This window comes from Hemibagrus wyckioides, linkage group LG18 (genome assembly GCF_019097595.1).
Source record: "Hemibagrus wyckioides isolate EC202008001 linkage group LG18, SWU_Hwy_1.0, whole genome shotgun sequence".
NCBI lineage: Eukaryota > Metazoa > Chordata > Actinopteri > Siluriformes > Bagridae > Hemibagrus > Hemibagrus wyckioides.
This window is the reverse complement of record NC_080727.1, coordinates 23377131-23405065: the sequence shown is the minus strand read 5'-3', so window position 1 is coordinate 23405065 and position 27935 is coordinate 23377131. Positions and strand designations below refer to the sequence as shown.

The 27935-nt window shown below is 40.9% G+C and overlaps 1 protein-coding gene across 3 annotated transcripts in view; it reads left to right on the top strand.

Annotated features, from left to right (window-relative positions):
- Positions 1-27616, top strand: part of dixdc1b (DIX domain containing 1b) — a 38264-nt gene extending 10648 nt beyond the window's left edge. For all 3 annotated transcript variants that reach the window (XM_058415677.1, XM_058415678.1, XM_058415676.1), the window contains 19 exons: positions 1543-1668; positions 1758-2010; positions 3533-3658; positions 16347-16444; positions 16535-16680; positions 19553-19642; positions 20000-20053; positions 20320-20370; positions 21004-21108; positions 21210-21263; positions 21456-21548; positions 21648-21719; positions 21836-21910; positions 22208-22369; positions 22522-22588; positions 22951-23059; positions 23976-24084; positions 24623-24702; positions 24983-27616. In XM_058415677.1, coding sequence (XP_058271660.1) covers positions 1543-1668; positions 1758-2010; positions 3533-3658; positions 16347-16444; positions 16535-16680; positions 19553-19642; positions 20000-20053; positions 20320-20370; positions 21004-21108; positions 21210-21263; positions 21456-21548; positions 21648-21719; positions 21836-21910; positions 22208-22369; positions 22522-22588; positions 22951-23059; positions 23976-24084; positions 24623-24702; positions 24983-24989 — 1877 coding nt within the window. In that variant the 3' untranslated portion in view covers positions 24990-27616. The remainder of the gene's footprint in view (positions 1-1542; positions 1669-1757; positions 2011-3532; positions 3659-16346; positions 16445-16534; positions 16681-19552; positions 19643-19999; positions 20054-20319; positions 20371-21003; positions 21109-21209; positions 21264-21455; positions 21549-21647; positions 21720-21835; positions 21911-22207; positions 22370-22521; positions 22589-22950; positions 23060-23975; positions 24085-24622; positions 24703-24982) is intronic.
- Positions 27617-27935: the final 319 nt, after the last annotated feature.

The following is a 27935-nucleotide window of genomic DNA, read 5'->3' as shown; positions in this document are numbered from 1 at the left end:
TCAGATAACTTTTTATGACTGACAGTTTGATCATACCAGCATTTCTTTCGATTTTTAACTACCGATCAGGCATAATATTGTGAGCAGTGACTGGTGAAGTGAATAAGACTGAGTATCTCCTCATCATGGCACCTGTTAGTGGGTGGGATATATTAGGCAGCAAGTCAACATTTTGTCCTCAAAGTTGATGTTAGAAGCAGGAAAAATGGACAAGTGTAAGGATTTGAGCGAGGTTGACGAAGGGCCAAATTGTGATGGCTAGACCACTGGATCAGAACATCTCCAAAACTGCAGCTCTTGTGGGTCTGCAGTGGTCAGTATCTATCAAAAGTGGTCCAAGGAAGGAACAGTGGTGAACCGGTGACAGGGTCATGGGCGGTCAAGGCTCATTGATGCACATGGGGAGAGAAGGCTGGCCCGTGTGATCCGATCCAACAGACGAGCTACTGTTGCTCAAATTGCTGAAGAAGTTAATTCTGGTTCTGATAGAAAGGGGTCAGAATACACAGTGCAGGACAGGTCAGGGCTGTTTTAGCAGCAAAAGGGGGACCAACACAATATTAGGCAGTTGGTCATAATGTTATGCCTGATCGGTGTATTTTGTGATATGAGCTCGTTTATTACACATTTCCTTATATTGCTACATCAGGAATGAGCAAACCTGCCTCCCACAGTCTCCATTCCCTTACAGTAATTATTTCTAATTTTAAATGAACACACTGTGATTTCTTATATTCTGTTGCTACGAAAGACCTCGACTAGATGAATCTGCTGTGGCAGAGAGAAATCAGAGGTTGAATGTAAATGAGAAGCATTAAGCTCAGAATACAGTTCATAGAGTGCATTCATTTATAATTTATTCACTAATAATTTATTTAATAGTTTCTGAAATCTAAATATTATGTAATAAAACATAGTATGTATGTGTATATATATATATATATATATATATATTTTTTTTTAATGGCTTATATTTTCTTACATGAGAAAGTTTTCAGGTCTGAGGGACTTTTGATTTTATGCAAGGCTGAGTTTTTATCTTTATCTTTTTTTAGAGAATGTTATGACAGTTAATACCACCAAGTAACCTGTTTGTTGATGTTCCTTAACATTATATATAACTATAAACTATAAAGATAAAAAGCATATTTCATTCTTTACAAAAAAATTGTAATCATTGCTAGATTTCTGCGGTATAAGAGGAATAAAATACTTAAATAATCAAGGTGGTAACAGTCACACCATCACATCATTAACTTTCGTGTAACAGCACACCTCCATGTGTTTTATTCTTTTCTTCAGGTAGGCCTGGCTTAGCTTAATGCAAGAGATAACCAGCTATAAGATGATCTATCAGTTTATATAGCCAAATATGATTAAGCTGTTACTGGTGTCCATGTTTATTTTTGTTATTTTAGTAAATCAGCTGTGATTCTCCTGTGTCCTCAGTCCCTCATCTCCTCAGGGTGCCGTGTTGTTAAACATGCTATTAAAGTAAGGATCATTATTCACATGCAGAGCTTTTATTTTGTTGTGTGGCAGCTGGTGAGCTCCTTGAAGGTATTCACTATTCACCAAAGGACAACCAAGAGAAGAGAGAAAATGTGGAGAAGGTTTTGCAGTTCGTGTCCTCTAAGCGGATACGCATGCCACAGACGTCTGCCAGAGGTGAGTTACCAGCGTGTAGACTGACCTCTGTAGCTAAAACCTTCACAAAATATCGCCTTCTGGTTTATTTCTGTTCTTGCTTCTCATAGACATTGTGGAAGGGAACCTCAAATCTGCCATGAGGCTGATCCTGGCTCTAGCAGCACATTTTAAGCCATCTGCCTCAGCCAATCACAGAGCAGGAGCTGTCTTGGCTAGGAATTCAAACAGCTCCTCAGCCAATCACAGACCTCATTCCACTATGGCCATGGCCCAGAATGCAGCGGCGGCTCTAGCGGCTGCCCGGAGCGATGCGTCTCGCTCAGGACGTGGCGTTCATCAGCTCAGACAGGACTGGCACAGGTTGGCCTTTATTCACTTCACCACAGATACACGATTAGAACACTGTAAGTCGTTTTGGCTTATGTACTTCCATTCTGTTTGTTTGTTTTTTTCCTAGAAATTGTCTTTTGGCATTCAGTAAACTGATTCATCAACATTTTATACAACAAATCATTAAGACTTATTGCAGCTAGATTTATAAATCATATTCAAGTCCCTTCACGTTATAGCTACATTTCTCTATAAGAAAGGTGTTTTACTCTCTGCACATGCTTGCTTAATGAGAGTGTGTATAAATACTGGAGCTCAGTGACTCTATGTTCAGGGTTTAACAGGATAAAGAGGATGAGGAATGGATTCTCCCTCTCACATTAAAAGTAGCTGGTGTACAGTGTTGCCCTCTTCTGTCTGTCAGTGTATACTGCAGCGCAATTATTAAAGGAGCACAAATTCAGACAAACCCCCACCAGCCACATACACACACACACACACACACTTAATTTCAAAGTTTAATTAGCATATTTTTAAATTCTGTAATCAAGCCAAGACATGCTGTAAACGTTTCATGTCCCTGATAGGAACCAAGAAGGTTTTAAAGGTTCTGAAAGTTCACTCTCCGAAAGTTATTTAAGCAATATCACATGAGCAAATCCACAGCATTAAATGTAACTATAAACAGATAAAACATACACTATATTGCCAAAAGTTTTGGGACATCTGCCTTTACATGCACATAAAAGTAATATGGAGTTGTCTCGCCCTTTGCAGCTATAACAGCTTCAACTCTTCTGGGAAGGCTTTCCACAAGGTTTAGGAGTGTGTTTATTCCTCTAGAAGCACATTTGTGAGGTCAGGCACTGATGTTGTGATGATGAGAAGGTCTGGCTCACAGTCTCCACTCTAATTCATCCCAAAGGTGTTCTATGGGGTTGAGGTCAGGACTCTGTGCAGGCCAGTCAAGTTCCTCCACACCAAACTCTCTCATCCATGTCTTTATGGACCTTGCTTTGGTCACTGGTGTACAGTCATGTTGGAACAGGAAGGGGTCATCCCCAAACTGTTCCCACAAAGAGCATGAAATTGTCCAGAATGTCTTGGTATGAAGCTGAAGCATTAAGAGTTCCTTTCACTGGAACTCAGGGGCCGAGTCCAACCCCTGAAACACAACACCTGAACTGAATGATTGGAGGGGTGTCCCAATACTTTTGCCAATATAGTGTATGTGTGTGTAACAACAAACTGCTTTGTGTTTTATTCCTCAACAAATTCACCAAAAGCCTTAGTTTAGATAACAAACTGCTATTTTGAGATGATTCCAGGTTCCTATTACACACTTTACACTGTTATCTAGATTTATTCATTTTTTTGTTTACTATTAAACAAGAAAATAATTTAAAATTTCTAACTTGGTTAAATTCCTATTAAGATTAGGGCTTTGTATTGAAATACGGACTGCTAAACTCTCTCTTATGGCTTTAACTTGAAACTTCACTGATTATCAAGACCTCAAGGCTGATTGTCGCTCACTCTTTATGGCCCTCAGACAGAGCTCCAGTGCTGATGAGGAGATTGATAACCCATGCTGGAGTGTGCGGGCTTTGGTCCAGCAGTATGAGGGACAGGGTGGAGCCGACATGGACAACACAGAGACAGAGACAGGAGACCAAAGGTAAGGCCACGTTCGGCACTGTTGCTCTCGGCAATATCTAATTTTCAGAGACAACAGCGATTAAAGATTGATATCGCCGAGTGATATCGGTGTAAATGATCCTTCAGCTGTAGAAGACTATATTTTAAAAGGACCAGCAGGCAGAGATGTGCCAGATGCTGCATGAGGAATGTAAACAATAAGGAACGCTTCATGCAGCTTACTTCTGTCTCATAATCTCTCGTGTCAAAACCTGTTCCTGTGTTTCCGAGCAGCGTCTGGTGAGGTGCGTCTTCACCCAGGCGCGAGATGAACAGATGCGTAGGGGTTAAAGGTCACAGCCGATGGGCTTGTTGGCACGGCCGGCTCCGTGTTAGCCTGGAAGAACAATAGTGGCATTCTGTGTACACCCTTCGTTTTGCTCAGTTGTCAGATCGGCTCAGTGCCTCTGTTGTTTGTGTTGAAGGTCTGACACACACCCTGCAGCACCTGATTACAAAAGCTCTTCATTTCCCTAGCTGTCAGAAGCAGCTGATAATCAGGAGAAGTGTAAGGCTGCTTTATATAGAGACCTTCTGCATGTTGGAACCATAGCTGTTAAAATGAATAAATAAATAAACACCAAACACATTCCATTATTCTCCTGGCTTAGTTTCAATCTCTGTAAGTTAAATTACTGTAAAGGTTTTTGTTTATAATCAATTCATAATCAATTTATAATCAAATCAGGAATAAGATGAGAGATGAGATGTACCTTTATTAATGCCATGTACTGTACTGACACAGCAGCACAAGTAAGAGGAGTAACATCAAAGAAAACCTATACATCCAAAATATTGTAAAATAAAAATATTATGAGATACACTATATTGGCAAAAGTTTTGGGACACACCTCCACATCATTGAATTGTTTTTCAGGGGTTGGACTTGGCCCCTTAGTTCCAGTGAAAGGAACTCTTAGTGCTTCAGCTTCATACCAAGACATTTTGGACAATTTCATGCTCTTTGTGGGAACAGTTTGGGGATGACCCCTTCCTGTTCCAACATGACTGTACACCAGTGACCAAAGCAAGGTCCATAAAGACATGGATGAGTGAGTTTGGTGTGGAGGAAAATAGCACTTCTCCTAAACCTTGTGGAAATCCTTCCCAGAAGAGTTGAAGCTGTTATAGCATTCATGTGCATGTAAAGGCAGACGTCCCAAAACATTTGGCAATATAGTGTATGTATTTTCTTTATGTACAGTATTTCTATAATCTGTTGAATGTGTGTGCTTGTGAGACTCAGTGGATTAGGAGATTAGACTGTGGTATCAGATGGCAGGTGGCATGAAAGAGCCCCCCAGACGTCTTCAGACACGTGCCTGTGGCCGAATGTTCTCCTAAAACCAGACGGGACATGCTGTTACAAGAAAATAATTAATGACAGCCTTCTGTTTCTGAAGTGTCTTATTATACTGCAGCAATTTGCCAAGGCTAACATTTTTTTATTAAGTTACTTTTTTATCCATTTATTAGTTATATTTAATATTCTGAACCATTCTCTTGTGGTCACTTACATTATAGCAACTATAAACAGTTGCTCTCTCATACTAAGTTACTGAAGACATACTGGTCATCTTCCATTCAGAGCTTGTTATTATCATGAGCTATGTACAAGTAGGTCAACTCTTCAGAGTGTTAATCATTAAGAAAGGCCAGAGACTATACAACCGGATACTAAGCAGGTGAGGAAATTCAGAGAGCAGCTGTGGAGGTCAGTTGGGCAAAGAAACATCAGCATTGTCTCAACCCCTCACTACACGTGAAGGTTTATTCCTGGAAGATTTTTCAGTAACTAAAAGTTATATGTGAGTGGGCAGACTTAACTGACAGGATAATGATGATGAGGAAGGTGGTTTACTCAGAGGTGGACTCTTGTGTTTCTTTTCTGCTGTGACAGAGTTTAAAGACTCGCACCTGTGACCAAAACATCATGAGCTCATGAGGAGCTGCTGCTTGAACCCCTTAACCCCGTAATTGCCATCAGGATATGCAAAGAGAAAGAGGAATAGTGACAGTGACATATAATATGCAAAAGTGAAAACCAGACTATGATAAGCATCGCATAATAATCCCATAAAAAGTGCACTGTATGGCCAAAAGTTTGCACACACCTGACCATTACACCCATATGAGCTCTTTGAACATCCTCTTCTACACCAAACTTGACAAACCATGTCTTCATAAAACTTGCTGGGGGAGTTGTACTGGAACAGGACTGGGTAATTTAGCTACAGGAAGGAGTCCTAGACAATCAAGTGCTTCGTAGAACTACATCTGGGTGAGGGTGCCATATAGTGTATGTCCAAATTTATAACCAAGTCTACTAGTGATAGTAGTCAGTATTCTTGTCTAATTGACAACACAGGAGAAACACAAGGAGAAAAAGCTACATTGAAGGCCTCACTAACACAGAGTTCATGTGCAATGGTCTGGAAGGTCGGGAAAGGGTTTAGAATTGATCAACACCTCCTTTCCAGAAGTAGAATTAAAAGATCTAGTATAAAAATTAAAAAAATATATTTTTTTGGTAAAGATATTTGTTGCCTTTAGGCGTTCCCTGTAGTTTTCTGTCTTAAGGTTTCTGATGGATATATTTCCTGGATTTGTGTTTCAATATGGCATTAATGACCTTTAAAATGACCAAGAAAACAATCTAGACACGTTTGGAACGTTAACTTGCATGAAAACAATTTAGAAAAAATCTTAAAAAGTGGTTTTTTTTGTGTGTGGAATTGGTAAGAACCCTGTAATATTTTGTGCACACATCTGAGAAGATCCAAAAGTATGTTGGAGTCCAGAGAATCGTGGAGCTGACCCTGTACTAATCCCAATTACTGCAGTTCCCCCAGGCCTCGACCCCACCTCACCCATGCAGTGATCCTGAAGGGGAGGGAGAGAGGGAGGAGTTTGAGGGAGGGACCGGAGAGATAGGAGGAGCAGAACCAGAGGAGGGCTGAGCTATTCCTGACATCTCAGCAAGAGAAAGCAGAGCGAGAAAGATAAACAAGAAGAACCCGGCTTTGTTCTGTAGCTCTCAGTTTTCTCTCAAGCTGGGGATAGTATGTCATAAAAATGTGGAGTAATTCAGAAGAGAAGAGATTTGACAGAAATATCTACAGACAGAAAGAGAGAACAGGGTAGGATGCAGCTGCCTTGGTGACAGAGTAGAGCGTCGCTCCTCTGTTACTGAAGCAAAACAGGATTTCCATATGTGCCACGTCGGGAACAGAGGAGCTGCGGATCCCACGCTCGGAAACTGTGAGACAGAATAAGCTTGGACTCTGTGACAGTTTGTCCTTTAGTGATTTGTCACTTGCTGCCTAACACTGTTTACTGTAAGTCTGTGGATGGGTCTCAGACTGGACCCTAAAGAAGAGCGGGTGGGTGAAAAAGATGCCAGTGAACGCTTTTCTAGCCGGTACTACATGGATGGTCAGGAGCAGTGCAGTGGGATAGCAACTTAGACCAGCATGGGAGCTAAACAGATTAAATGGTAAGAGCTTTCCTTACTCCTTACCTTTTAACAACATGAGCTTCATAACTAGAGTCAAAGCAGACTTCAGACACCAAGCACATATTTGCTTGTATTTCTACAGCAGCCATGCTACACATTCACACTAAGGTTATGGGAATGTGGCACTAGTCTAACATTGAAACAAATAAATAGCAGTATTCTAGTAGCAGGGAGTGGATAAACAACAGCTGTTTATAAAGTGAATGTTTTAACATTAAACACTGTCAGCTATAGAAGAACATAATACAGTATTATAAATAAATCCTGCGTCCAACTTACCTTAGATGAGGAAAAACCATGGAGCTTCTATTTTGTGCATGCTAGCCAGATCACTGTGATGAGTTCTGCACATTTTCCTCCTCCTCAGCAAACTGTAAGTCAGTGGGATAGATTTAACAAGCAACTAGATCTGAAGCAATTATTTACAATGATTTAAATAGCGCTGAAGTATTTTCACGGTTGATGCTGTAAGCAGCCATGTTGAGTTGACATCACTTGCTGAACTCTTGCTGAAGTGAGGAGATGATAGCTAGTACCCCAGGTAGGAATTCCAAGACATTTCTAGAGGTTGGAAATGATGAGGTATGACCTACTGATTGTCAGTGTGTTTTTTATCAGAGATGGGTGTGTTTGTGGAAAGTGAAGATCTCTGTGACTGCAGACTTAGCCCAAAACAGAGAACCTGCTCACTCGCTTTTTCCAACCACAACCTTGGTCCAAAACTTGCCATACAACTGCAAACCTGGCAACCCCAACATTTCTTCTAATAAGCAATGTTCTTCATCCTCAGTGCTGTTCATGTGCAGCTGGCAGAGGTGTGAGGTTTGCTGTTGCTTCAGATCCGTGGAATTGAGCACGAATGGTTTGAGTTCAGCCTCAGCGAACTTACGCCCAGCATCCACAAATAAAACAAAGCCAGCTGTTGTGCTTAGTTTAGAGTCGGTGGAACATTACTGGGCAATTTGATTATTATCAGTGGCAATTTAAGCACAACGTCAGCTTTAAAATAAATATAAAAAATGCACTGTAGGTCCAGATTTGTGCGAGAATATTCTGTTTGGTCAAAATTGTTGTGAAAAAATATTATGATACAGCGGGATTAAGAGGGAATTTTTTTCAGCCATTTTAAGTACATAGTTTTGGGCAGAAAATATGAGCAGTGCTAGTGTGTGCACTGCAGACTGGTCCCTAGAAATAATATAGCAGTTTTTCAATTAATGTTTTGCAATATTCAATTAAATTGAGTTTATTTGTATAGTGCTTTTAACAGTGGACATTGTCTCAAAGTAGCTTTACAGAAATATAGAAACACAGAGGAAATGACAAATTATTAAAGTTAAGTTACAAAAGTTAGATAAAGCTAAGTTACTATTTTATTCTTAAAATTTATCCCTAATGAGAAGCCTGAGGTGAGGGTGGTGAGGAAAAACTCCCTGAGATGATCTGAGGAAGAAACCTTGAGAGGAACCAGGCTCAGAAGGGAACCTCATCCTCATTTGGGTGACACTGGACAGTAAATAATGTAAATGTAAATAATGTCCTTTCTACAACAACAACCAAGAGCTCATGAGGAACTAATAGGTCAGTGTAGTTACTGAGGTCATTACAGACAGTAATTCCTTCCTGCTGAAAGCTGACAGATGCAGCAGCAGTTCTGTGATAGTCTCCAAGTGGTTCTGTCCACAGCAGTCCCCTGGTCACAGGCAATATGCAATAAAATGATGCATGAGGAGACTCAGACTTGCATAAAGTGATTTCGGAAGAGCCGTGTGGATGTCTCAGATCAGATGTATTTGATTTGGAACTGCTTATTACTTTGGCTGAAACCCTTAAAAAAATAAGCCGGCATTCTTTGGCAACAGTAAGTCGCTCGGGTCGAAGCGCTGCGCTCGACTCTTCTGTATGTTCTCTTTGTCACTATGAACTCTTGTGGTCACACAACACAACGGTAAGGTTTATATGGTGTGTAGAGTCTGTGTACGGGTTTGACATCAGCCTGGAGATCAGTGTAGTCTGTTTTGTCATGCCTGTTATCTTTTAAAATAACAGAAACTATAGAAAAATGCTTAGAATAGCAATGCTCAGGCTTCCTTTCTCTCCTTCTCTTATTTTAGACTGACATGAATCTTTTTTGTTGTTGTTGTGTCAACACTTTTCATCAAAGTCATTCTTTTGCTTTAGAGAAGCATGAACTTCTGGGACTCGTTCCAGATTCCATGCTGAAGTGTAAATACAGTGGTTTAACAAGCTTCCTGTGATTACATCTTATCATCAGTGCTTAATGTAGAGTATCTAATGACCCCCCACCCCACCCCCCATCAGCACAGTCATATCAGATGCACAAATATAGAGATTATGGTTTTCCTGAGGAGGACCTTTGAACCTCCCAGAGCTGCTTCCTGCAGAGTGGACAGTTACATAATAGGAAATGCTTCATGCTGACCGCAGCAGTTTATCACATGCACCGTCTTCCAAATGATTACAGTGCACATTCACCAGGGGATTAATTCAGTTCTATTGTCAATTGATATGTGGAGAATGTCATTCATATTCAGACTTGATATGTGGATGCTGTACGTGGTCCAATCAGATTTTTTAACACTAAAATAAGTACTTGTCTTTTAGCTTGCATGGAAATGGTTTAGAAAATACACACTGGTTATACGGGTGAAATAAGACACTGATGATAACACAGCGGGTAAAATGAGTATTGAACACGTCAGCATTTTTCTCAGTAAATATTTTTTTAAAGGTGCTGTTGGCATGAAATTTTCACCAGATGTTGGTAACAACCCATGCAATCCAAAGAAAAGTGCAAAGAAATCAAACGATAGATGTTCATAAATGAAGTCATGTGTAATGTGAAACACACCTGAGAAAAGCATGCAGCTAGTTTCTCCATACAGTCAAAGTCAAAAAAGTCAAAAGTCAAAGAAGCTTTATTGTCACCTCAACCGTGTATAGTTGATGCAGTACACAGTGAAATGAAACAACGTTCCTCCTAGACCAGAGGTGCTACACATAACAAAATACAGTGACGCAGACAAACATAGAGCTAAACATAGAGATAAAGCTAAACTATACTTAAGGTGCCAGCTTTAGAAATTAGACATACAACAGAAATGCACAGGATGACAAGACAAGACAGTGCAGACAAACAGGACATATAATGCCGACTCTGTGCAAAGAATAGTGTTGACAGTGAGTGCAAATATTAAAGTGACACATGTAACAAGATCAATGTAAAGTGACATATGCATGTAAACAGGACAATTGTGTATGTGTGTGTACATGTCCAGCACAGTACAGCTCTCTGTTCAGAACAGTTCTCAGTTGTGTGTGTGTGTGTGTGTGTGTCTGTGTCCAGCACAGTTCAATTTCTCTGTTGAGATCAGATCTCGGTTGTGTGTGTGTGTGTGTGTGTGTGTGTGTGTCTCCAGCACAGTTGAGTTTCTCTGTAGAGATCAGATCTCGGTTGTGTGTGTGTGTGTGTGTGTCTCCAGCACAGCTGAGTTTCTCTGTAGAGATCAGATCTCGGTTGTGTGTGTGTGTGTGTGTGTCTCCAGCACAGTTGAGTTTCTCTGTTGAGATCAGATCTCGGTTGTGTGTGTGTGTGTGTGTGTGTGTCTCCAGCACAGTTGAGTTTCTCTGTTGAGATCAGATCTCGGTTTTGTGTGTGTGTGTGTGTGTCTGTGTCTGTGTCTGTGTTGAGATACCTGATTGCCTGAGGGAAGAAGCTGAAGTTTGGTTGTGCGGGTCCGAATGCTTCGGTACCTCTTTCCGGGTGGCAGTGTGTGTGTGAGGGGTGTGTGGGATCATCCACAATGCTGTTTGCTTTGCGGATGCAGCGTGTGTACAGGAGCTTTTGAAGCTCTTGAAGCTTTTAGTAAGCGTGTTCAATACTTTTTCCCCGTGTCACTTCACATTATTACACATAACTTCATTTATGGACATCTATGGTTTGATTTCTTTATTATCAACATCTGGTGAAAATTTCATGTCAATAGCACTTACTGCACTTACAGCATTTACTGAGAAAAATGCTGATGGGTTTCTTTACTTATTGTACCTGCTGTTTATCCCAGTATATGAAGAGTAATCTGATTTATTTGTCTCAGTTTACTAACTCCCACAATACCTGGAATTATTTAACCTTAGAGCTGCCCCACACTACAGTTCAAGCAGACTACAGATGATACCCTGACTGGAATGGTTGAATACCAGTGTGTCTAGTACCCGCTTTGCTATTAAACCCTCACAACCTTAAACATATGTACTGTATTTTCCACACATTTCCATGACATAAATTGAAAAGCCAAATTTTTGGTGTAATGTAATATCCTAATATTCCAATTCATTAGTGTTCTTTTTTATTATTGTATTCCAGCAGTAATAGGAAGGTTATGGAAAAGTGCACAACGTTAAGCTGTGGAATTGAGAAATGAAGCTCAGAAAACCATACGAATAGGATGTAAATTAAATTAGACTTCACTAATCAAATGCTTTATAAGCAATAATAATCATGTAAATAAAGTGCCTTCATTGGATATTTTTCTCCAAGAAGTTTGCAGAATATATTCCGAAGAGACATCTTGTCTACAGAAACCACTGAGCAAGGAACAACTGTGATCTCTTGTCTTCTGATAAGTGTACTATCATTAAATTTTAGTTTATAAGAAAGGCTTGTTTTGAGGCCACTCTGATTCGTGCTAAAGCAATGATGAAGCTTATTTTAAGCTCTGGTCTGGGATACACTTTCACATGATGTGGGTTTGCAAGCCACAGGCAACAGTTATTCATTTTCCAACCAGTTACTCATGTGGTTTGGTTTTTCCAAAAAAGGATGTTTCACAGCAGCAGCATGCACAGAACCCTGGTGTTCTGATATCCAAATAATCCAAATTACAAAGAAATGATGTTCTGTATGATCCAGTCCTTTTGAAATGCCATGTCATGCTGAACATAACAGTGTTCAAAGCTTCAGAAAGCTTGTTCAAGGATTTTCAGTCTAATAACCCAAGACATTTTATTGTTTTGATGAGGATGAGAGCTTTGGTGGTTGTCATTAAAGGGTGCATTATACCACCCCTTCGTTGATTATTTTATGATAACTGCATAACCCACTGTATTTTACATATACTATATTGCCAAAAGTTTTGGGACACCCCTCCGACTCATTGAGTTCAGGTGTTGTTTTTCAGGGGTTGGACTCGGCCCCTTAGTTCCAGTGAAAGGAACTCTTAATGCTTCAGCTTCATACCAAGACATTTTGGACAATTTCATGCTCTTTGTGGGAACAGTTTGGGGATGACCCCTTCCTGTTCCAACATGACTGTACACCAGTGACCAAAGCAAGGTCATATAACACCTTTGGGATGAATTAGAGCGGAGACTGTGAGCCAGACCTTCTCGTCCATCATCAGTGCCTGACCTCACAAATGTGCTTCTAAAGGAATGGTCAAAAATTCCCATAAACACACTCCTAAACCTTGTGGAAAGCCTTCCCAGAAGAGTTGAAGCTGTTATAGCTGCAAAGGGCGGGACAACTCCATATTACATTCATGTGCAGGTAAAGGCAGACGTCCCAGTTTTGACCTGGCAGTCTCCGCTTTATGGACCTTGATTTGTGCACTGGTGTACAGTCATGTTGGAACAAGAAGGGGTCATCCCCAAAGCAACACCCGAATTCAATGATTTGGAGGGGTGTCCCAAAACTTTTGGCAATATAGTATAGCATCAGTAAAGTAAAGATTAAGTTTCAAAGTAGAGAGTGACAGAAAAGATAAGGCTGATATTTATCTAGGGATAATGAGATTTTAGAAGTCACTCATCCAGGCTTATCCTTGTGATGTCCAGTGAAGTAGCACTTGACAATCTTAACACTTTATTTAGAAGCATCAGACCGCTTTCTAAATACAGAAGCTGTTAAGAACATGTCATCAAGATTATTTCCCACGTGTGTGTTTTCATACCGCACAATAAGTAGCATCATGATGCTGTGCCCTATTCCCAAATGTGGCATGTGTTAGGAGATCAGTAATTTAATGTTGACAGACCACAAAAGAGGCCAGACCTCTTCTTCTCTCTACAGTGCCCGTACCTCGGTCCTGTACTCACACACACACACACACACACACATACACACAAACATAAGAAAACAACTACTCCTCTGTTTCTTTGTAGTGAAAAAAAGAAAAAATAGCTTGTATGTCTTCGCTTGTCCCTTCATCAGTCAGACTCACAGTGTTGAGCAGTAGCAGAGCTACAAGTCTAGAAGATATTATTTTAACTACATTTTCCAGTAGTAGGGCTATAGCATCCCTGATTTTTTTAACCATGTACCAGGTGGATAGTTTTCTTCACCAGGTAACAGAGTAGAGTTCATCAATGCTACATTATTCATTTTGTCTCCTATAGCCTCAGAAGAACTTTGATTTCACAGCTAAGGAACTAGGTATATCTTTAAGTATACAGTGAGGGAAAAAATTATTTGATCCCCTGCTGATTTTGTACGTTTGCCCACTGACAAAGAAATGATCAGTCTGTAATTTTAATGGTAGGTTTATCTGAACAGTGAGAGACAGAATAACAACAAAAAAATCCAGAAAAACACATTTCAAAAAAGTTCTACATTGATTTGCATTTTATTGAGTGAAATAAGTATTTGACCCCTTTGCAAAACATGACTTAGTACTTGGTGCCAAACCCTTGTTGGCAATCACAGACGTCAGACATTTCTTGTAGTTGGCCACCAGGTTTGCACACATCTCACATCTCAAGGAATTCGGGCCCACTCCTCTTTGCAGATCCTCTCCAAGTTATTAAGGTTTTGTGGCTGACCCTTCAGCTCCCTCCACAGATTTCCTATGGGATTAAGGTCTGGAGACTGGCTAGGCCACTACAGGACCTTAATGTGCTTCTTTTTGAACCACTCCTTTGTTGCCTTGGCCGTGTGTTTTGGGTCATTGTCAGGCTGGAATATCCATCCACGACCCATTTTCAATGCCCTGGCTGAGGGAAGGAGGTTCTCATCCAAGATTTAACGGTACATGGCTCCGTCCATCGTCCCTTTGATGCGGTGCAGTTGTCCTGTCACCTGGAGGATGGTCTTCTTGGAGTCATAGGCAGCATTCCTCCTCCTCCAAACACGGCGAGTTGAGTTGATGCCAAAGAGTTGGATTTTGGTCTCATTTGACCACAACACTTTCACCCATTTCTCCTCTGAATCATTCAGATATTCACTGGCAAACTTCAGATGAGCCTGTACATGTGCTTTCTTTAGCAGGGGGATCTTGCGGGCGCTACAGGATTTCAGTCTTTCACGGCGTAGTGTGTTACCAATTGTTTTCTTGGTGACTGTGGTCCCAGCTGCCTTGAGATCATTGACAAAATCCTCCAGTGTAATTCTGGGCTGATTCCTCGCCGTTCTCATGATCATTGAAACTCCATGAGGTGAGATCTTGCATGGAGCCCCAGACCGAGGAAGATTGACAGTCCTTTTGTGTTTCTTCCATTTGGAAATAATCGCACCAACTGTTGTCACCTTCTCACCAAGCTGCTTGGCGATGGTCTTGTAGCTCATTCCAGCCTTCTGTAGGTCTACAATCTTGTCCCTGACATCCATGGACAGCTCTTTGGTCTTGGCCATGATGGAGAGTTTGGAATCTGATTGATTGCTTCCTTCTGTGGACAGGTGTCTTTCATACAGTTAACGAGCTGAGATTAAGAGCACTCCCCGAGAGTGCTCCTACTGTAATCTCAGCTTGTTACCTGTATAAAAGACACCTGGGAGTCAGAAATCTTTCTGATTGATAGGGGATCAAATACTTATTTCACTCATTAAAATGCAAATCAATGTAGAACTTTTCTGAAATGTGTTTTTCTGGATTTTTTTGTTGTTATTCTGTCTCTCACTGTTCAAATACACCTACCATTAAAATTACAGACTGATCATTTCTTTGTCAGTGGGCAAACGTACAAAATCAGCAAGGGATCAAATAATTTTTTCCCTCACTGTATCTATAATAATTCCTAAAGTAATCTGGAGTTACTGCCTGAAATGTAGGATCTAATTCACTTGGTGAAAATAATTACTGGTGATAGAAAGAGTCTGTTTTTTCCCCACACACTGACCAGAGGAAAAAATAAAAACCCAGATCGGTAGTTTTTGTGTTTTGTTATGGAGCCCAGTGTCTGGTCATGGTCATGGTCATCCGGATCCTTAATGTTAGTTAAGTAGATCAAACCACAGGTATGGAAGTGGACAACACTTTCCTTTCTGTGGTTTGTGTCCACGAGAAATAGCAATTCTTGTTTATTGTTACACCTAACAATAAGGACTAAAGAAAAAGAGCCACTTGTTTTTATTCAGAACTAATTAATTCAAAGCTTTGCAAGAGTGCTTTCTAACAGAGGTTTTATTGCAGAATATGTAACAACAACCATGGGTGTAGTTTCAGATCGTATTCTGGTCCTTTGCCTTGTTATTTATAGTTTCATTATTATTAAAGTGGTCTGCCAAACACAACACATCTACAGAACCCTAATTAAAGCAGGAAGTAGTGGTTATAACCCACGCCATCAAAATAGCCATGAGAAGTTAAGCTTTTAATGGAAGCTCACTTGCTCTCTGTATGGCTCCTGGCAGATATTTCTGGTTGGCTATGAGGCATAATTAATCCCTGTACAGGGAATTAAGAGACAAGGACAGTATTGATCAAGGGAGCTCTTTTGTACTGACTGTTTTGGGGATGTGAGTTTGATGAATGAAGGATCAGATAGACTGGGAGAGAGATTTTCTGCTCTTTGATGTGGGCTGAGAAGCAGCTGGTCCATGGAGAACTGAGCAGATATTAGTGTGTAGTACTGCTGGGGCTGGAGGTTGTGCCAGAGCCAGCAACTTCACGGTCTGGTCAGTTCTGGGGCGTCTCTCTTCTGCACAACTGCTAGAGAGGACAGGTTAAACACTGGATTACTTGTTCAAATTTTGGTCAGTTTCTACTGTTTTCAGTTGAACAGATCAATAGAAGATTAAACAATACACTCATTTAAACATTCTTCTGCTGTTATAACTCAAAGTTCAGTCAGCAGTCAGTGTCCACTTTTATCAAGTACACATACAAAATGAATGTGGATTCTCCTCTCTTCTCAGCTTGAGCACCTCCAGTCCCAACCACATGCCCAAAGACTCCACCAGCATCTCTGAAGACAAAGGACAGCTTTTGAGTATCCAATCAGCACACGTCAGAGGTAAAGCAGGTTCTTTTACTTGAAATTGTCGTCTCTGTAATGCTGATTGGTGTCAAAGAAACTAACAGACCAGGTTATCTTGCTTCTCAGACAATATGCCAAGTGGCCCAGCAACAGCCCAGGAGCATGATGGGAGGTGTGTGAGTAACTATGCCTGGGAGGAGCAACTGTGGGAGCAGCAGGAGCAGTTAGAGAGAGAGATGGTGGAGGCCAGGAGAATGGTGTCCAGCCTACAGGTGATCTACTTTTTTTTTTTTTTTTAATAAATGTGTGCGTCTAGGACTGATCAGTGACTCCAGCGTCTTGTAGCTCTTACCTTGTGGACTAAGATTTTCATAATCTTATGGATGACAAAAATAAGGAATTCAATCCAAGAAACACATACTGCTTTTGACACATAATAACATAATACTGTATAATAACAAATCTAAATAGACAGTATGATGGTATACTTCAAACCCCCCTATTGGTGGTGTTTAGTTCATTCCCCTGTGCTGGAATCTGGCACATCATGTTACAATATGTTACAACATAGAACAATACTGGAGATTTCAAAACTATGAAATAACACACATGGACTTCAGTAATCCATATTTAATGACAACAAAAAACAGTCAGTTGTTATTTTAAGACACGAAGGTCAGGTGTTCTGGAATAGTTCTTGCAAGAACAGTATTGTCAAGTGCATTTGCAAAACCCATCAAGCACCATGATGAAACTGGCTCACATGAAGACCATCCCAGTAAAGCAAGACCAAAACTGACCTCTGCTGCAGAGGAGAAGTTCATTTAGAGTTACCAGCCTCAGAAATCACCAATTAACAGCCCCTCAGATTAGAGGCGTTATGAAGGCTTTACAGAGCATCAGTAGCAGACATATCTCAATATCAACTGTTCAAAGGACATTATTGTGGATTTCGGCCGCCTTCAGCATTGTTTTACAGTGTAGAGAGAAATAAACATCAGGAAACACCATGGGATTAGAAGGTGTGCAAACTTTTGACTGGTAGTGTAGTGTATATATATATATATATATATATATATATATACACAGTGCAGGACGGGTCAGGGCTGCTTTGGCCAATACTAGGCAGGTGGTCTAGGTGTGTGTGTGTGTGTGTGTGTGTGTGTGTGTGTGTGTGTGTGTGTATGTATATATATATATATATATATATATATATACACACACACACACACACACACACACACAGACCAGGCATAGCATTATGACCACCTGCCTAGTATTGGCCAAAACAGCCCTGACCCGTCCTGCACTGTGTATTCTGACCCCTTTCTATCAGAACCAGCATTAACTTCTTCAGCAATTTGAGCAACAGTAGCTCGTCTGTTGGATCGGATCACACGGTCCAGCCTTCTCTCCCCACGTGCATCAATGAGCCTTAATGAAACTGCCTATTACCCTGTCACTGGTTCACCACTGTCCCTTCCTTGGATCACTTTTGATAGATACTGACCACCACAGACCAGTACCCCACAAGAGCTGCAGTTTTGGACATGTATATATATATATATATATACAGGGGTTGGACAATGAAACTGAAATGCCTGGTTTTAGACCACAATAATTCATTAGTATGGTGTAGGGCCTCCTTTTGCGGCCAATACAGCATCAATTCGTCTTGGGAATGACAGATACAAGTCCTGCACAGTGGCCAGAGGGATTTTGAGCCATTCTTCTTGCAGAATAGTGGCCAGGTCACTACGTAATGCTGGTGGAGGAAAACATTTCCTGACTCGCTCCTCCAAAACACCCCAAAGTGGCTCAATAATATTTAGATCTGGTGACTGTGCAGGCCATGGGAGATGTTCAACTTCACTTTCATGTTCATCAAACCACTCTGTCACCAGTCTTGCTGTGTGTATTGGTGCATTATCATCCTGATACACGGCACTGCCTTCAGGATACAATGTTTGAACCATTGGGTGCACATGGTCCTCCAGAATGGTTCGGTAGTCCTTGGCAGTGACGCGCCCATCCAGCACAAGTATTGGACCTAGGGAATGCCATGATATTGCTGCCCAAACCATCACTGATCCACCCCCATGCTTCACTCTGGGCATGTAACAGTCTGGGTGGTACGCTTCTTTGGGGCTTCTCCACACCATAACTCTCCCAGATGTGGGAAAGACAGTGAAGGTGGACTCATCAGAGAACAATACATGTTTCACATTGTCCACAGCCCAAGATTTTCACTGCTGGCACCATTGAAACCGACGTTTGGCATTGGCACGAGTGACCAAAGGTTTGGCTATAGCAGCCCGGCCATGCACATTGACCCTGTGGAGCTCCCGACGGACAGTTTTGGAGGAAACAGGAGAGTTGAGGTGCACATTTAATTCTGCAGTGAGTTGGGCAGCTGTGGTTTTATGTTTTTTGGATACAATCCGGGTTAGCACCTGGACATCCCTTTCAGACAGCTTCCTCTTGCGTCCACAGTTACTCCTGTTGGATGTGGTTCGTCCTTCTTGGTGGTATGCTGACATTACCCTGGATACCGTGGCTCTTGATACATAACAAAGACTTGCTGTCAGTCACGGATGCGCCAGTGAGATGTCCTCTTTTGAACTCTGATATGTCTCCCATAATGTTGTGTGCATTGCAATATTTTAAGCAAAACTGTGCTATTACTCTGCTAATTAAACCTTCACACTCTGCTCTTACTGGTGGAATGTGCAATCAATGAAGATTGGCCACCAGGCTGGTCAAATTTAGCCATGAATCCTCCAACACTAAATTGACCAGTGTTTCAGTTTCATTGTCCAACCCCTGTGTGTGTGTGTGTGTGTATATATATATATATATATATATATATATATATATATATATAGTGTGTGTGTGTGTGTGTAATGTATTATTAGAAACACGCATGTTGAAAATCTCCTAGTGTGTAGGTTACTCCTTCAACATCATGTTTCTTATGATAATACCTGCTTTATTATATCGTTATCATTCAAAAGCATTCACTTTGTCAGTGTCAGATAGCAGTGGTGTGGGTAATGTAGATGTTCAGTATAAAATGTATGGCAGTAAGTCCTGTCTTATGCCTCAGTGTCTGATGTGTGTGTGTGTGTGTTGGGGTGTTTACAGGCTTTGCTTCTCCACGGCTCCTTGCCTGACGATGAGCAGGATGTTTCACTGAGTTTGGGAGAAGGAGTGGAAAATGCAGAGCAACAACTGGTATGACTTTTTTTTTTTTAAAACAAAGAGCGTTTTCTTCTCATCCTGCAGTCGTAGCATTTCTGTTTTGTCTTGCTCACTTTCACAGGAAACTCCTTTACAGTCCTTCTCTTCTTCCTCTTCTTTTTTCTCACACTTGCTTATTTGCTCTCTCTCACATCAGGCAGGTTAGATCAGATTACTGTGTGTTGAGTTCTGCTTTGTCTGAGTGTGAGGAGCAGGTATCCATTTCCCTTCCTCTCTGTTCACCTGCTTCTCCCCGCAGCTCAGTTTCTGCCTCATTCAGCTTCTGTTCAGTCTTTTTTACCACAGTGTGCTTAACCTGCAAGCGAATTAAACTTGCTCTGGTTGTTACAGGTAATAATCCACAGTCGTCTTGATCAGAGCATGGAGGAGAGTCTGGAGCTGAAGGTATTGTTTTTGTGGGGTGTTTTATCGCAGTAGTATTGTAATATGATGCTTGTTTTTATAGCTGTTTTCATTTCAAGACTTCTGCCCAGGTCTGTGAAGGTTATTACTTGATTATTACTACTACTAAACAGCATCTGACAAGCCCAGGTTAAATGTGTGAATGTAGTATAAATCAGCAGAATGTATTTGTTTACTTTTTCTGCGTCTCTGCATATTAACCTTGCTTTTCCTGTCTGTGGTTCTCATGATATCTGGTTTTCCTGTAGAGGGAGCTGTTGAAGTACAAGCAGGAGGCACGCAATCTACAAGGAGTCAAAGTGAGTCAGATTCAGCACTTAGTAGTGTTTTGTAGTTGTACAACCTTTCCATTATCACAGCTGTCACTCAGTGGATGGACAGATACACGGTGGAACCTTGTGAGCATAATCGGTTCCGGAAAGGTGCTCGTAATCCATAAAGCTCGTATAGCAAAGCAAATAATAACATGAAGTCGGATGATCTGTTCCACACCCCCAAAAATATTCATATAAAAATTATGTTTAATGGTATTTTATGTACAAATTATTGTCCCTAATATCTGAAACAAAAAACAATGATTAATACACAATATAAAGTAAAAATCAAACAATTGATAATTCGATGATTTCTTTTTTAATGTCTCCTGCTTCTTACTGCCTTCCTTTTTGAGCTTTTTCTTTATAGGGGCCATTGCTGCAGTACTAAAGAACAGCCGCTACACTTGGACGCAAAATATGAAAATGCTTTACACACACACACACACACACACATGGTCATGATACCGTAGTAAACAGTACGCTCGCACGCCTGTTTACAGTTAATTATATATGCTCTTATTTAACTGAATGTTTATGTGGCACTGCTTTCGTCTCAGCTGCTAATAGTGCAAGAGACTCAGGTCAGTATGTGCTGATGGTGTGCTGTGTGTCCAGGATGCTCTCCAGCAGCGGATGACCGCACAGGAGTCATCTGTGTTACAGCTCAAACAGGAGCTCCTGCGCACCAGCATGAACCGTGATGAACTGGCGAGACAAAATGTAAGTGTGTGTGTGTGTGTGTGTGTGTGTGGAACCTACTCATATTATTATATATATATTGGTGTGTGTGTGGTAATCAGTGTGTGTTGGCGGATCCTCAGGCAGAGCTTCATAAGAAGCTAGAAGAGAGGAGCAGGCTTCTCGGTGATTATAAGGTACACTACATTCAATTCAAATTAATAGACAACACCCAGATATGATCAATAAAATAATAACAACACCTGAGAGAGTGAAAATTGTGTGTTTTTACAGTACAGAAAATTTGTGTTCTGATTTAACTGCTCTGGCTGATCAATGTGGAGCGACTTAATTCAAGAATTCTTTTCTTTCTTTTTCTTGCTATACAGAAAGAGTTAGGACAGAAGGACCGCCTGCTTCAGCAACAGCAGTTCAAACTGGACGAAGCTCTACGCAACCTGACAGACAGCAGCAGCCAGCAGGTATGTCCATCATCCAAATATAAAGCACAGACTTTGTGAAAACCATAGGCAAATCTCCACAAGCTTCAGCTTGTTATTTATTCTTGTGTAATGCTCAAGGCTGACCTGCAGAGGGAGCTGGAGCACAAGCAGAAGATTCTTCAGGAGCTCACTGATCGTGATAAAGATGAGGTGAGACCAAAAAAAAAAACATTTTTTAACCAGCTGTTAACCAGTAACAACACTTTTAACCAGCTGTTATAAGCAATTAGGAGCTAAGAAAGGTTCTATTTGTTCGTTTGGTTCAGCTACCTGGATCTCCAAGCAACGGCTACACGCATCCAGCAGCCCCAGAGCTCAGCACAGCTCGAGCACACAAAGGAGTGAGTTCCCATATAAATCACATATCAGACTTATTTTATAATCCTCAAACAAGTCTTCAAGCTTGAATTCAACATAATGGTTGTATTTACATTCAGAGACTTCACCATCATCGTCCCATATGTATCTTGAAATCTCAGTTTTCATTCTTAACCACATGTGAAATTATGTGAGTCTTAGCTAAAAGAAGGCATAAAAAGGTTTTTAATCAAACCCACATGCCACTAATCTAATAACTGTATTTAAAATTTCACACGGAGCTTAAGATGTTCTTTAACGGGAGGCTGTGTTCCTGGCAGACAGAGGAGCTGCAGTTGGTGCGGGATGCTCTACGCAGTCTGAGGAACAGTTTCGGAGGCCATGACCCTCAGCACCACACACTGGACACACTGGAGCAGGGCATGGCCAGCCTTATGGACCGCCTCTACACACTGGAGTCACAGACCAGACAGGAGAGAAAGGTAGGAGAATGTTTCCAGACATTTAGCCTCCTGCTCTGCAGCCCATGTATCTCAATACACAGTGTGCAGTAGCATGATATGGATTTAAATCCATTTCCAAATAATATGAATGTAATTGCTGAACTGAGGCAAGACTTTTCAACACTTTTCAGGCAAAGGTGAAGTCTCCAGGACACAAGGCCACTCACACAGACAGGGACTCCTGGCCTTCCAGCACCAGTAAGTGTCCCTGCACATGACTAGTTAAGGACAAAAGAAGTGCTTTATACCTCTTATAGCACAGATTTTTTTATCTGTTATTAATTCAATTATTTTAAATAAACTTTATATCTGCATTACAGCAGCTATAAACACTAAATCCCAACACAACAGCCTTTTCTCTGTTTTGAATTGAATCATGTCAGAAGACATAGTCGCAGCTTTACCTCTAACTGCAGCAAAGCAGAATCGAGCTTTCAGCAGCTTTAGCATTTCACCCTCCTATGAATGCAGTAAGTTGGATTTGTGCTGTTGAAGGCAGTTTCCAGTGCTGTTGCTTCTTGTTAAAGGTGTATCTGAATTGTCTGTGTGCTTTGCTGCAGAAATGGTCCATTCTCACAGCAGCCCTTTGCTCAACTCCTCTCCCTCCACCAAAGTCCTCTACTTCACAGACCGCTCACTCACACCCTTTATGATCAACATCCCTAAGAGGTGAGTAAATTTGGCAAAACTGAATGAGAAACAAGTTACATTTATGGCATTAGGTAGACATCTTTATCCAGAGCGACTTATAATTTTTTTCATTTTATACGACTGAGCAGTTGAGGGTTAAGGGCCTTGCTCAGGGGCCCAGCAGTGGCAGCTTGGTGGATCTGGGATTTAAACTCACAACCTTCTGATCAGTAATCCAACACCTCAACTAAGCTACCACATCCCCCAAACTCTGCTGAACATGCAGTTATACCTAAAAAAATAGAGTTTTTCTAAGCCTCACTGCACTACTAGGGAGAACACAATGGTATTACATCTGAATCTAAATGCTTTTTAGTTTTAAAAGTAGATTATATGGTTTAGAAGGAGCCTATTTGAATATTAGGCTTCTTTTTGGTAGATATTGGAACATCTTTGCCTTATTGCAAGATTTTTAATAAGTATAAATAAAATAATCTCATTGATACTAAACAGTTAAGGTACTCCGACGTGGTCTTTTGATTGTAAAGAGTGGTTATTTGTTAGCGTAGCCTCTCTGTCACCTCAAAGCAGTCTGTCCATTCTTCTCTGATGTCACTCATCAATAACACAGTGAAGCTCAATGGATGTATTTTGTTTTATTTGCATAAGGAAATCTCAGGAGTAAGCATATTTCTGAAACAGACCAAAGTCAAAGCCACTGAGATCACATTTTTCCCATTCTAATATTCTTGATATGATTTTTAACTTAGCTTGTATCTCCATGATGGTATGCATTGTGTTGCTACCTTATGAATTGGCCAAGTGGCCAGTGAGTGTATACCTTTATATTTAATTTATTTAACTTGTGCCACATGGATTTCCCAGGATTTCAGTATATTCTTTGCTATGTCAATATATTAAAATATTACTTTTTTACATTGTGTGTTGATGTCAGGTTGGGAGAAATTACCCTTCAAGACTTTAAAGTGGCTATAGATCGAGAGGGCAGTTACAGATACCATTTTAAAGCTTTGGACCCTGAGTTTGGCACTGTGAAAGAGGAGGTATGTTCATGCCATTATTTTCACATGAACATGCTGATGTTTACCATGTGGTACTGTGTATTATTATCCTTTTTAAGATACACTGATCAGGCATAACATTATGACCACCTGCCTAACATTGTGTTGGTCCCCCCTTGTGCATCAGTGAGCGTCGGCCGCCCATGACCCTGTCACCGGTTCACCACTGTTCCTTCCTTGGACCACTTTTGATAGATACTGACCACTGCAGACCGGGAACACTCCACAAGAGCTGCAGTTTTGGAGATGCTCTGATCCAGTGGTCTAGCCATCACAATTTGGCCCTTTTGGTCAAACTCACTCAAATCCTTACGCTTGTCCATTTTTCCTGCTTCTAACATCAACTTTGAGGACAAAATGTTGACTTGCTGCCTAATATATCCCACCTACTAACAGGTGCCATGATGAGGAGATACTCAGTCTTATTCACTTCACCTGGCAGTGGTCATAATGTTATGGCTGGTCATTGTATATAGATATAGAGTATAAATATGTAAATGAATATGATTTGATCTCTCAGGTGTTTCAGGACGAAGCGGTGGTGCCCGGCTGGGAGGGCAAGATTGTGGCATGGGTGGAGGAAGATCATGGCGAGGGAAGGTAAAGCACAAGAAATGCACACAAATATGCATTAATGTCATTTTTCAGTGTTCCTGTAGCACCACCACTTGGGGTAGCATGGTGGTGCAGCAGGTGAGCATCACTGCCTCACAGCTCCGGAGTCCGGGGGTTGATTCTGACCTTGAAATGATTAATCATGGACGTTCACTTTAATGTAATGAAACTTGTAGCTTCGTACGTTTTTAAAGCAGCTGCACTGCAGTACAGTAGAGTTCATTTCACAGTGTTTTACACCCGGTTTCTTTTTGTCTCCTAACAGGATCTAACAGGAAGCCTGAGGAAAATCCCCGCTGGGATCAGATGTGATGGGAAGGATGAACTGTGCCAGTCTGTCAGAATAAATGTGCTTGTGCCGGATGTACAGATGCTCAACTCTCTCACTTGAAATTCTAAAATCCTCCTGTTCTGTGTACCGCTATCTTTCCGTGTAAAGTCAAGTGAAAGCTGGACAACAGAACGGACACCTGGGGGTTAATTAGATGTGCAGACCCCCACCCTGTCCGTTCTGTCCATTCTGTCTCCGGAAAACACAGGCTCCTCGCCAATGACTAATCTGAGGAGCTTTTCCTGAACCAGTTGCCATCATGTACTGCAGACATCTCTAGTGTCAAATTAGTGTTTCACTGTGACAACGTCGGTTTCCACTTTAAAAAGAGCTTAGCGTTTCAGGTCTCGTATTTTATAGATGAAAAAGATATTTTTTGTAGCAGAAAGAGAGTTTATGACAGGAAGAGTAAGTAGACACAGTTTATAGTAGGGTTTGTGTGTTTTTTCTGCCTTAAATTGACAGATTATTTTTTAAAAATCCAAACCCAATTCACATTATCTAGCTAAGATTATGGAGAACCTTCGACGCTGTAGTAACCAGGAAGTGTCCATTACACCAGCTGCCCACGGCATGAAGCTCCGAAGGCATTTTACGTACAATATGATGTCGGCTAAACGGACTGATATCATGTCAGAAGAGCTGTGTAAAGATAAACACTGCCTTCAGTGAAGGCCAGGCCCATACCAGCACATTTTCTCCTTTTTCATCCTCTTTATCTGTTAACTTTCAAGTTTGGCTTTTCTGGACAGATATTCTATAAAAACAAACAAACAGAGTATTTAAATTTAGGTCAGTCCAGATTCTAATGGCAAAATAATTACTTCTGTTTCTCAATACACAGCCCAAGCACTGGACCAAAATGAGGTTAAGATATTACACCTTGCTGGTTTAATTAATTCTATATCAGTAAGATCTAATCTGAGTGTTTCTCCATACCAAGAGTGTGTGAAATGGACGTGCGCTCCTGGGAAAAGAGATTTGCCTTCTTTAAAAAAGAATTAGTGAGGGCACAAGCCGAGGAAAGAGATGGGTGATGGTTAGGGAATAAAAACACTCAGAGACATGCTGTTAGAGAAGAATGATCCACGATGATGTGGTGTGATGAAGCTAAATGGAGTTACTGCTACAACTCAAGGTGATTATTTTCCAATAACGGCACATTTTTAGTTTTTTATTCCCCTTTTACTGCAGCAATTTTCAGACTATTACAATTTGTACTTTTTTTTTATCCATTTACAGTTACATTTAATATTGTGGAACATCATAGAAACAAGTTATCACTTATAGAACCAAGAAATCACTTTCTCTAGACAACATGACAAAAATAGTAGCTTGTTCTCGAGAAACTGCAACGCAGCGGTCAGGAAGGTGAATTCACAGCTCTGACTCTTACAAAGCTCTGACTCTAGAGACTCCTTCCAGAAATGTTAAATAATAAATGTCAGAAAGGTTCACCACTTTTGTTAAACGACCTGTTTTGTTTTTAAAGCTTAGATTTATATGGAGAACCGAAGTACAGGTGAATCTCCGTGAATAAGCTGTTACCACGGAAACGACCACGCTTTAGAAAGGACACGTGAATGTAAACCTGTTGTGACATGATCTAGCACAATTTTGATGTCACATGAGCAGATTCGTCTTTCCTAACAGAATTTGGCTGAATGAGAGAGATTCATACTTAACCCTTTGTTAAGGAGGGTTTTGTCAGGAGGGTTTAGATAGCTAATCAGACACACTGCCAGAAAATGTCCGAACAAACGTCTGAGTAAATGTTCCACTGCGATATCCTCCCATTCCTCACCTCCGGTTTTTCCCTCATACAGTTTAGTTTAAAGAGCTGAGCCTCATCCACCACTGCTATATTATCGCAATGAATTCTGGGACTCTGAGCCCACTGTAGGACGCAAGACAGCAATCAGACCTTCAAAAGATTTTTTGGGGAGTCTCTTTATTTTACTCACTCTTGGTTACTCGTGTTCATCGGTGTTGTAGCTGAACTCGAGAAACACCACGAGGATTGTGAGATTGCCTTAAAAGACTAACACTGAGTGGAGCGAATAAAATGTAAAAGACATCTCTCTCATTTTAAAGCGTCTGAACAAAGCATCTTTGTTATAAGTTTCTGAGTGAAAATACAGAGCTACGATTACACTGCACTGATCTGGAACGTTTACAGAGGAGAATCCGGCTGTGCCTGGACTGAGCTATAACCAGAACCGGTCATCAGAATACGATTTGTACCAGAGTATTGCTTTAACATTTTAAATATGTATGTAAATATGTTTATATTTCAGAGAGAGAGAGCGAGAGAGAGAGAGAGAGAGGGGGCTTAATATGATTTTATATGATCTATGTTCTATGTTTTATGAATGTTTAAAAGCCTTCACGGGGAGGATTTTACGTTTTGTTTTACTGCAAATTGCTTTCTTCTTTAGTCGTATATGATTCCGTGTACTGTTCAGTGCTGCACTTGAGACCTCAGTAACGTCACTCAGATAACATTCCTGCTAGTGATTGTTGATAACGCTTGGATTTTGGATTGCAAATAAAGAAATGTGAACATCAGCATTTAATTCTGTTTCATTCCTGTAGCATTTTTAACAATGTACATTGTCACCAAGCAGCTTAAAAGAAATTTGGATGGAGATTTAAAAACTAATAAACCAGCCAGAGGTAAGGAAAATGCCCTGAAATGGGCTTCAAGAGGTCAGGGAGTCCTGACCTCAACCCCATAGAACACCTTTGGGCTGAATTAGAGTGGAGACTGTGAGCCAGACCTTCTCGTCCAACATCAGTGCCTGACCTCACAAATGTGCTTCTAAAGGAATGGTCAAAAATTCCCATAAACACACTCCTAAACCTTGTAGAAAGCCTTCCCAGAAGA